General features: G+C 34.0%; 1 protein-coding gene and 1 pseudogene across 3 annotated transcripts; one reads left to right on the plus strand and one right to left on the minus strand.

The window, feature by feature from the left end:
• Nucleotides 1-344: 344 nt before the first annotated feature.
• LOC120084919 lies at nt 345-1415 on the plus strand (annotated as a pseudogene).
• Nucleotides 1416-4704: 3289 nt separating this feature from the next.
• Nucleotides 4705-10444, minus strand: LOC120085385 (U-box domain-containing protein 15-like). Of its 3 annotated transcripts, none has more exons than XM_039041339.1 (3): nt 9588-10444; nt 7596-8557; nt 4705-4923 (listed from the first exon to the last, which is right to left on the minus strand). In XM_039041339.1, exons 1-2 carry the CDS (start codon nt 10175-10177, stop codon nt 7639-7641), a joined length of 1509 nt encoding a protein of 502 aa, XP_038897267.1. In that variant the 5' UTR covers nt 10178-10444; the 3' UTR covers nt 4705-4923; nt 7596-7638. The 3 variants fall into 3 exon arrangements, with proteins under 3 accessions (XP_038897267.1, XP_038897266.1, XP_038897265.1); XM_039041338.1 differs by having other exon boundaries at nt 4705-4928; XM_039041337.1 differs by lacking the exon at nt 4705-4923 and having other exon boundaries at nt 7390-8557; nt 9588-10443.
• Between the last annotated feature and the right edge of the window lie 705 nt (nt 10445-11149).

The raw sequence follows: 11149 nt of genomic DNA on the forward strand, positions 1-11149 counted from the left end.
ATTACAATCCCTTGGTTGAACCTACCTCTTTTCATGAGGCGAATACTAACCCTCTGTGGCAGCAAGCTATGAGTGACGAACTCTAGACTTTAGACAAGAAGATGCACACATAGGACTATATTGACTTTCGTCCTGATAGGAAACCCATTGGTTGCAAGTAGGTCTACAAGATCAAGACTTGCTCTGATGGTTCTGTTGAATGATATAAAGCTCAACATGTGGCAGAAGGATACTCTCAAGAATATGGGATAAATTATGATGAGATCTTTATAGCTGTGGCCCGAAGGACATCTGTTCGGAGTCTCTTAGCAATTATTGCAATCAAAGAGTGGTCTCTTTTTCATATGGATGTCAAGAATGTGTTCCTTACTGGGGCCTTATCTGAGGAAGTCTATATGAAACCACTCCCAGGTATCTCTCATCCATCTCAGAAGGTGTGTCTCCTTCATTGAGCACTGTATGGGTTGAAGCAAGCCCCATGGGCTTGCTTTGCAACCTTCAATTCCACCATTGTCCAACTTGGATTTATGTCCAGTGCTCATGATATAACATTTTTAACGCGTCAGATGGATCAAGGTATTGTTCTTCTTCTTCTGTATGTTGATGATATGATTATTACTGGGGATGATTCTCAGGCTATTTCTTATTTGCAGCACTACCTTGGCGAGCATTTTGAGATGAAAAATTTGGGGTCACTTAGTTACTTTCTTGGTCTTGAAGTGTCAATGAGCTCTGATGGTTACTCATTGTCACAAGTGAAATATGCTTTAGACTTATTGGTGTGCTTTGGGATTACTGACTCTATTACAGCCCCAACGCCACTCGACCCTAATGTTCGCTTGACTCCGTTTGATGGCGCTCCCCTGGAAGATGTTAGTCTCTATCGTCAACTTGTTGGCAGTCATATTTATATAAAAGTAACTCGTCCCGACATTGCATATGTTGTTCACATTGTAAGTCAGTTCATAGTTGTCCCTCGAACCATTCATTTTACTACTATTCTTCGTATTCTTCGCTATGTCAAGGGGACTCTAGGACACGGCCTTCAGTTCTCATCTCAATCATCCATGATCTTATTCGGTTACTTCGATGTAGATTAAGCTGGTGATCCTATCGACCAATGTTCTACCATAGGTTACTGTTTCTATCTCAGAGACTCTCTTATTTCTTGGCAGAGTAAAAAACAGAGTGTTGTCTCTCGTTCTAGTACGGAGTTTAAATATTGCGCCCTGGCTGATGCTATGTCTAAGTTATTGTGGCTCCGCTGGCTTCTTGTTGATATGAGAGTTCCTCAGTCATCTGTCATCCTTCACTGTGACAATCGTAATGCCATCCAGATTGTTCACAATGATGTTTTTTATGAATGTACCAAGCATATCGAGAATGACTGTCATTTTGTTCAACATCATCTTTAGAGTAAAACTCCACTTTTACGAGCTATTTCTACTATTGAGCAACCTACCGATATTTTCATCAAAGTTTTGTCCCTCAGGCGCTTCCTTCAATTGCTTAACAAACTCAAGTTGATTCCTACTTTACCACCTTGAGTTTGAGGGAGGGTGTTAATGTGTACTTAGTCAATGTATACTTAGTCTATGTTGTTAGAGAGCTCTTAGGTGGGTTGATTTTTCAAAGTTTTATTTTTAGTTCCTTGCTACTATATTTATACCCCATAACTTTTCTGTAAAAGACAACATGTGGAAATACATTCTTAACACAATTTATAGGAGGATTTTCCATTTTTCTTTCTTCTTTTCTTCTTTGCACAAGATAAGACAATCATAAAAAACTCAACTACCAACCATAATCCTCACTAATTTACAGGTTAACTTCACAATCAAAAGAATGAGACAAATGGGTTACTTTTAGCCAAATAGACATAAGTCCAATACTAAAAGAAATATGAAATAATGTGTACATACTTGTAAACATCAGTGGTTATTGCTGTTGCTATATGAGCACTAGCTTTCAAGGAGAGTCATTTTCACATAATTCCCAGACATACTTATTGCCTTCACCTTCCAACTTATTATTATTGCAAGCCCCATCTACTTTTGGCTTAAACACCAAAAACTTGCAAAGTGGAAATTACAGCTCATTTCAATAACTATACTCAAATCTTTCAGAAAAATTGGTACTTGATTTTGTGCTGAAGAGCTATGGTGTAGGCTTGTAGCTAGCTAGACCCAAAAGTTTAAAAAGAAAATAATAAAGAATGAAGGTTTTTGCAGATCAACTTTAAATAGGTTGCAGCAAAATCTATAAAGAGCACTTCATTGCATTAAAAGAAGCACTGTTATAATACTACATTTGCAGTATACATATTCTCTTCCCCAGCCCACACAATAATTTACCAAGAAACCTCCTGGTTTGGAAGCTTCAATATGGTCCATATAGTTTAACAAAAATCTCTCAAATCATATTACTACATTATTTGGTCTAGTTTGGTAACCATAATTTTTGAAACTTGTGTTTGTTTTTTTACAACTTCTTACATATTGGTTTCATATTTTCTATGTAGACATTAAACTTTTCAGTCAATTTCTAAAAACAAAAGTAAGTTTTTGAAACTATATATATATATATATATATATATTTTTTTTTTTGGTTTTCAAATTGTGATCATGATTTTGAAAACACTATTAAAAATGTAGATAACAAAACATTGAATGCATGAATGGAAGTTCTGTTGGGCTTAATTTTTAAAAACAAAAAAACAAAAAACCAAATAGTTACCAAACAAGACCTAAGTGTTTTGGTTAAATAAAAGACAATTTAGAAACAATTAATGAAAGTTAACCATACCATAAGAACTAAATTGATTAAAAAAACCTAAATAATAAGAATTAGAGTGAAAGAAATTCACAAAATAAAATAATATATTATGTAATGATATGGGAAATTATGAAGGAAAGAAGTATGTATTACCGTGATGCTTAATATGGGCCATAATTTCAGATACTGAATAAAGAAAAACAAAAAAAGAAAAAAGAAAAAGAAAGAAGGAAGAGTCAAAAGAAGCTTTAAAAGCAGTAGAGAGAGAAATGGAAGGGCATTGAATAACAAAATAACATGGCAGTCCGCAGGTGAAAGAAAATTTAGTGCCAGCACAGATGGTTGCTGCTCAACTATTCTATTTTTTTATTAAAATCATGGTCATGTTTGATAATCATTTGATTTTTAATTTTTTTAAAAAAATTAAGTCTACAAATACTATTTATACCTCTAAATTTCTTCATTTGTTATTTCTTTTTTTTATCAATAGTTTACAAAATCAAGCAAAATTTTAAAAACTAAAATAAAGTAAATTTTTAAAAACTTGTTTTTATTTTTGGAATTTGGCTGCAATCATTTACTTAATATGCAAATTATTGTAAGAAATGAGGAGGAAATATATTTAATTTTCAAAAACCAAAAATAAAAAACGAAATGACTACCAAATGAGGACTACATTTTTTATCTTAAGATTTGGTTTAGGTTATTAAAAGATTTCGAGTTTTTCAAACTCAACAATGCTACAAGATTTGTATTTGGTAACCTTTTGGCTCATTTGTTAGTTTTTCCATTAATTAGCAACGGAAAGTTGGCATGGACATACAAACTTCAAAGATAAAATTGTAGAATTTGAAAACTCACAAGCCCTGAATGTAACTGATGCGTCCATACCATGCGATAAAATGAATGTTGAAAATTGGGTTCTAACGCACTGTTTTATCTAGTTAAACCCAAGTATAAGCTCAATTAGAGTCCTAGTGAATCTAAATTGAACTAGGGGATTACTTTGGTGTGAATGCGTTGACAACTAATGTTCTGATCTTGATGCAATTTGAACACTAAACAGGTGATGAATTTTGATGCTATTCTAATGCTAAGATTAATTTTAGTATAATGGATGCGATAGGATTTTCACTTAAGTGAAACAGTGTATGCGATGAATGTGAAATTCAAATGAGAGATGGTAGGGTCGAGAAGAATATTCACTAACATTTCCTAAGAAAATATATAAATCATGTGTTCAAGCAGTGTAGTCGATATTATAACCTACACTTTTCAACGTACATAGCCACAATATCTTATTTTTAGGATGCATGCGATGAATGTATGTTGCAAAAGCTTTCTTTATTTCTAAATAACCTCTCTTCTTTTTTAATGAGTTCTTAATCTCTAGTTCTTTCGAATCTAGATTTAATCTACTTAGAATAATATCTCGAGTTATTCAAGCATTTCAATAAGTATGCATAAAATAAGTTGAACGCATGGTTTAAATATTGTTTAATTCATGTTAGCTAAATGCTTCTCAACCCATGAATGATTTAGTTGCCCATAATGAAAATAAAAAGGATGGATGGGATATGGACTGAATATGTATTCATACCGAGAAAAGAGGTTTTTCAACGTTTATACAATATAAACACACTAAGATAGGAAATAGAGATAGAGAAACAAGCCATGGTGTGCAATTTCTTACTTTCTCCGACTTTATCGATGACTGCTTCACTAGGAGTGTAAGATTGAAGTTCCTCTTCCGCCTCCAGAGGTGATTCTTAAGTTTTTCCTCAAGATTTATAAATAGTGGAAAGAGAAGTGGAGTCTTTTGTAGAACTTTCTTCCTATCCTCTCGTGTCATGTTGCATGGCGATTTCATGGTGTATTTATTGGCGTTCAGAGGCAGCTTTTCTTCTTTTACTAATGATTGTCCTGATAAGGAGCCTTAAATTTCATACCCTAATGCGCCACCTACTATGCGTTAGAAGTTCATTGGTTCTGCAATGAAACTTTCTTATCAACTACCAACTTGACCTTTGATTTGATTTTCATCACCCACACGTCATGTCATATCTCATCGCCTAAAACCACCGACTTGGTCAACTATGCGATCATATATTGGCGTTGAGAACTCAGCCGATTGCATTGACAGATTTTCTGCACTAAACAAAGTATGATTTTTAACATTTTGTAGACATATCAGGTTTTGTGTGTGTGTGTGATCGCATGATATAATTATTTTCATGAATTCCTTATCAAGTTATTGCATTTTCAAAGTTTTTTCCTAATTATTTTAGATAAAAGAGGCAGAATAACTTGTATTTCTACAAATTATCAGTAACCTAAATCAAATTTTGGAGACCAAAAATGTAATTTTTTCCATTAGTTCCTTTCAATTTCACCAGCTCCATACTCCAAACCTTGTATTGGATAGCAACATTTGAAAACAAGACAAAAGAAAATAATTCAAAACTCCATCCATTTGTATTAGTAATAGTAGTTTCTTGATTCAAACACACAACTTTCTAGAAACAAACTAAAATATAAAACACGACAATTTAAAGTTTAGTGACTGAAAGTTGTAATTTAACCATATAAACAAATATAAATGTTATTGTTGACTTGACAGGTAAATTTTCTTTTATTTGAATGTTAGATCTTTTTCGGTTGACTTCGGTTTGAACTGATTGGTTTTGTTTTGAAATATTCCTTTTGCTTACCTTTTTTGGTATTGATGTTGGTTACCTTGTCCGTCCCTTCCTTTTTAGACGTTGTTATATAAGGAAGTATTAAATAGATTGAAGGTAGGTTTTTTGGTGATAGACGTTGTTCTTCTTGTATGGCTCTTACAGAAAGACTAAGAATGAAGTGTGGCTGGATCTACACATTGTGTGTGTGATTCTTGAAAAAGAAGCATTGAGTATAGGGAGAGCTTAAACGTGCGAGATCGAACAAGCTAAAAGTTTCGGACTCAGGGGGAGCCTGAGTTGTGAGAAGATATTGAGATAGGTGACATCAAGTTTAGGGAAGTCTAAACAAAATACCTATCTAAGGTTTTAAGTAGTCATTCTTGTAAACCTTTTGAATATTACTATTCTTCTTTTCGATTACGCCCTGAGCCTCCAGATGTAGGTAAAGTTATATTGAACTGGGTTAACATATTATGTGTTATTTCTCTCTCTACTTATCTCTTTGTTAGTCCACTTGTTAGTATCATTGTGTTCATCATCGTCCATTTTTATTTTAACTGCTTGTACGTTTTTTCAATAAACAAAACAGAAGTAGAAGAATCCATGTTTAACTGCAAGAGTTAAAGTCTGTCCAACTCAAATTTTTAGAGATCCAAAGAAGCAGAGAGTAAAATATTAGAGAGGCCACATGGTATGAAATCACAAAAGTAAAAGATTCCAAGACACGAATAGGCAGTCCCTGTTTCAACGACACCTTTCAACTTCAAAGAAGAAAAATAAAATTGAGCTTTCTCAGGTTTCCTTCTTTCTAGGAGGATAAAAACAAATAAAAAAAATAGACCCACACTGTTTGAAACAGAAATAAGTGATGTGTAAATATTAAATTCTATGGGGACCTGTATGAGAGACAAAGGGTACCACTAATTTATTACAATACTTTGGATCTCAACATATCTTAAGACCCTTCCTCTTTCTTCTATCACTAATTCATCCACAGAGATTAGCAGATCCTATGGTACGAACACTTCTAGTTATTCGATCCCACTCTAGGATTTCAAGAATATATCCCATAAATTTTGGTTATTTAATCTTACTCTTCACTTGGATTTTTAATTTCATAAACCTAAACCCTTTCCTCGATCATTCCAAAGGTAGGATCGAACCACTAACTTGTGAAACACTATTGAAGTTAGAGAAAGGACGAGAGACAAAGGAAAGACGATGTAGTTTTTCGATCAATATGCTGACTTAAATAATGAAACACTATTAAAGTTCGTGGTTTGAAGTTATTTAACACTGATTTGTAAAGTTGGTAGGTCCGACACTTGGTTGGTTGTTTTGAGTTTTTAACCAATTCAATTTAACTCAAGTTGGTGAGTTAAACAACCTCTACGAGCCTTATCCACTAAATTACCCTTTTGGCATAGATTGAACCATGTAAATCCAAACTTATTGGGTTCATAAAATGTGCTCTTAAACTATCTATGGGATGTCTTCTCAATTTAGTCCTTTGCTTTATAACTTTTTCTAAATTAAAATGAATGTTGAAATTGATTGGAATAAGTTTAAGGAGTGTTTAGTCTATCGACTTTAATAGTATGTGTTAAATAACTCAACTTCAATAGTATTTACTATTAAAGTTATTGAAATTTACACATTTATCGAAAAATTCCATTTTTTACTCTTTCTTTTGCACGTTTATTGAAGAACTCTATTTTACAACTCTACATCCTAAATTCAGACTTCCTAACTCTAAATTTCATAACTCAACTTAACACCCTAGACACCAACTTAAGTTACTTACTAAATTGGCATAATTTAGAAGAGGAATTAGACACCTAAGAAATGAGAGTTTTAATGTTGTATTTTTAGGTGACTTTGACTCCTAGAATTTAATAGATTAATGTTAAAGCGAAAGAGACTAAATTAAAACTTTTCAAACAATAACGACTAAATGGTAAAATTCAACGATAGGAACTTACATGTAGTTGGCCTAACCTATAAAACAAATCCAATATATTTCTAATATATTAACTTTATGATAAACAATAAAGGCCAATTGACCAACCCCCAAGGAAAGAAAGAAAAAAAAAACACTCAAACTACACAAGATAGATGGATTTATGAAGAGAGACTAACTTCAGAATCTTCAATAACGCCATGACTTCAGGTAGTTGAGGACTCAAAATGGCAAGCTTTTTGAAGTGGAACTTGATGTGAGCGACTTGAAATGATCAGAAGGCACAAAATCTTGAGGCAAATTGGCTCTCTTCACAATTCTCTTCATATTGTTTTGCAAACTCAGCCGCACCAATTGCTTCACAGCTTTCTTCTCTTCACTCACCAAATCATCCGACCCTTCCAAACCTTCAGCAGAACCTAGAATTGGGTTAGTAAAAGAAGATAAAGAACCACAAATTGGAGCAGAAGAATTCCCCCCAAAATGATCAGAGATTTGCTTCCCTTTATCAATCCTCAAAGACTCCAAAATCCTCGAGGCCCTCTTCTGAGCCAATGTACTGCCCAAAAGAGTTAGTTCCAACAAAGCTGATGAAATCCCAGCTTCAATCATTACTTGTCTATCACTGTAAGATTTGTGTGCCATCACCATTAAAATGTAGGATGCCTTCTCTTGGCAGCCTGGTGAATCAGCCCAATTCAAGACATCAATTAGTATAAGAAATGAATTTGGGAAAGTGCTTATGGCCTTACGACCTTCTGGGGTTGATACCACATTGCTTAGAACAGAGAGGGCTCTTTCACTTACTTCCATATCTCCCAATGCGTTTAGAAGAAATGGGATCAACTTGGTTTCTAAGATAATTGGAATATTGGATGGGAAAATAGAAAGGTTATAAAGCGCACGTAGAGCGTCTTGCTTGACTTGTGAACTACTTTCTTGATGTGGGTCGTATAAGTTCTTTACCAAGAATGGAACTGCACCTGATGATCCAATTACCAGTTTGTTTGTATCTAATGCGCTCAACCCGAGGAAATTCGCAACTATGGCTTCTGAAACAGATGGATTTGGGGAACTTTCAGATTCTATCAGCTTGAGCATTTTGTGAACAGTACCCGCTTTAGCAATGGCTGCCTTGTTCCTGAAAATGGGGTGAAAAATTATGCAAAATTCAAAGAATAATAGCTCCGGATACAAAGTTGTCAATCTATGTATGCAAATTAGAGATAAAGAAAAGACTAAAAAGGATCATCACGTGACAAGGGGAGGGAAGTTTGATAAGGCTATGATGGTCATGGAAGCAGACAGTACAAGATTCAAAAAAATGTAGTCAAGGAGAAAAAAGTGAGTCACAGAACGAAAATGTAGGGGGAAAAAAAGGACAGTAAATGGTAGCAGATTAAAAATTTGTAGCAACTTTGCTCATCGTTAAAAAAATTTCTCATTACTTTATTTACAAATAAGACCCAGAATAATGTAGTGGTGACTTAGATTGATGTGCAATCTAAATTTCTATTCTAAGTCACCATCATACTATTGAAAGTCCCAATTTCTATAGGAAATTCTAGAGTATCTCCTCTCAAAGATAGTGTTAAACCGGTTATGAAAAGTGACTAAAGAATAAGAATATTTTTGATATAGTCAAAGTTTGATGGATAATTTTTCTAATTTAGCTATTTTTTTTTAACAAGATAAGAAGTAATTTGACCTATAGTCTTAAGAAAACAAAAAGAGAGTTACCCAACTACTCAATTCAATGTCTCAAGGACATTTTGTTTAGTTTCACTGTCCTATTACACATCTTTTTTATGTCTCGTTTTCCGAGAGGGAAGGGGGGATGACTGTGGGGAGATACAGACAAACCAAGGAAATAAACAAAATTGGAATATGAAAGAACACAATGGAATCAGAAGAATAGAACTTGGAATATGAAAATGATCAATGAAACAAAAATTGCTGAAACAAATTAGAAAAAATACTGAAAGTGACTCATCGGTACCATTCCCTCCCCCACCAAAGAAGAAAAAAGAAACGGGAGAATCACAAACCTCGAGCAGAATGAAGAACAAATGGAGATTAATAAAAAGGAACCGATGCCAAGAACGCGCGTTAAAAGTAAACCATGTGAAAATCAAGCAAACATAGAGAAGATAGAGCAAGAAAAAACTTACAAATCGTTTCCAATTCCAAGATTGAGCAATGCATAAAGCGAGGCGATCTTAGATTCATCGTCTTCCAAATCAAGCATTCCAACCAGCGGCGGAATGGCTCCGAGCATTGCAAGCGTTCCTCTCGCTTCTGCATCTTCTTTAGCAAGCAACCTAACTCGACTCGCAGCTGCTCTCCTCTCCACTAAATCCTCATCCTGCAACTTCTTCACCACGCTTTTGAAGTCTTCCAGTACCTCCTCCTTCTTCTTCGTCTCCGGCTTCGATTCCGGCGATGACTCCAACTTAAGAAGATCGAACAGCTTCTCCGACTTCACATTGGCGCGTTTCGGCCTCACTGCCTCCCTTTCCTTCACAATCTCAGACAACGACCTAATAGCCGAGGAAACAGTACCATCGCCGCCACCGACATTGCCATCGTGGTGATAGCGATAGCGAGAACTTCCGCCACAACTTACAGCGTCAAAAATCTTCCTACGAAATGAAGCGGTGGAGAAGGAAGTGCAGAGGCGGAAATGGCTGCCGGCGGCAGTAGAAGTGGAGACTCGGTCAAAAACTACAGATCCGACGTCGTTTCTTTGACACTTGGCCATATCGGAAACTGGAAAACTGCTTCTGGAGACTAGATTGCAGGGAAAATAACAGCACGAGGAATCTCCGCAGGAAGAAGAAGAAAATGGAGATGCATTATTGGTTCGATTCTGCTCTGTTCTTCAATCTCTTAGAACAGAGAAATTTTCGTTTGGTTTCACAAAGCTTCACACTCAGAACTCAAAAGCAGAGAAATGCTTTTAAGTTTAGCGGCAAAAATGATGGAGTACTCTACACTCTTTCTTTTAGAACCCTTCTATATATATGGAAAATTCCATTATTTTTTTATCACTATTATTCAATTTTTTATATACTAATATTAAAAATTAATAAAATAAAATAAATTTAATCTAATATGTATCCATGATCATGAGGTGGGTGGTTCGAATCTTTCTTGTTATACTCAAAGAATTAAATCCATGTACTAACAATTGTATCAATTTGAAATTTGAAAAAATATATGGTGTGATACTTCTAAATGTTGAATTAAGTCATGAGTATTAGACTAATTCTGTTGATAAATTCTAAATTCTTTTTTTTAAGAAATAAATTTATTTTAAATTTAAAAATAGCAAAGATATTTGATAAATTTACAAGTCTCGCATATTCGACAAAGATCATTCTTCTCGCTAACTAAATTCGAATTTGTTTGATAAATTTTCAACAAATGTCAAGGATTGTAAATTTGTAACAAAATTATCGATATGATTGTTTAAAATTAAATTACAAGTTTTGCCTCTAAACTTTGAAATTTGTGGTTATTAGGTCCCGTTTGATAACTTTATTTGGTTTTTTATTTTTGTTTTTGAACATTGAGCTTATAGATACTACTTTCATCTCTAAATATGTTCTTTTGTTATCTATTTTTTACCAATGATTTAAAAAATCAATCCAAATTTTAAAAACTAAAAAATGGACTTTTAAAAACTTATTTTTATTTTTAGAATTTGACTAAAAATTCAACTATTATACTT

The sequence above is a fragment of the Benincasa hispida genome, chromosome 9, assembly GCF_009727055.1.
Source record: "Benincasa hispida cultivar B227 chromosome 9, ASM972705v1, whole genome shotgun sequence".
In the NCBI taxonomy this organism is placed as follows: domain Eukaryota; kingdom Viridiplantae; phylum Streptophyta; class Magnoliopsida; order Cucurbitales; family Cucurbitaceae; genus Benincasa; species Benincasa hispida.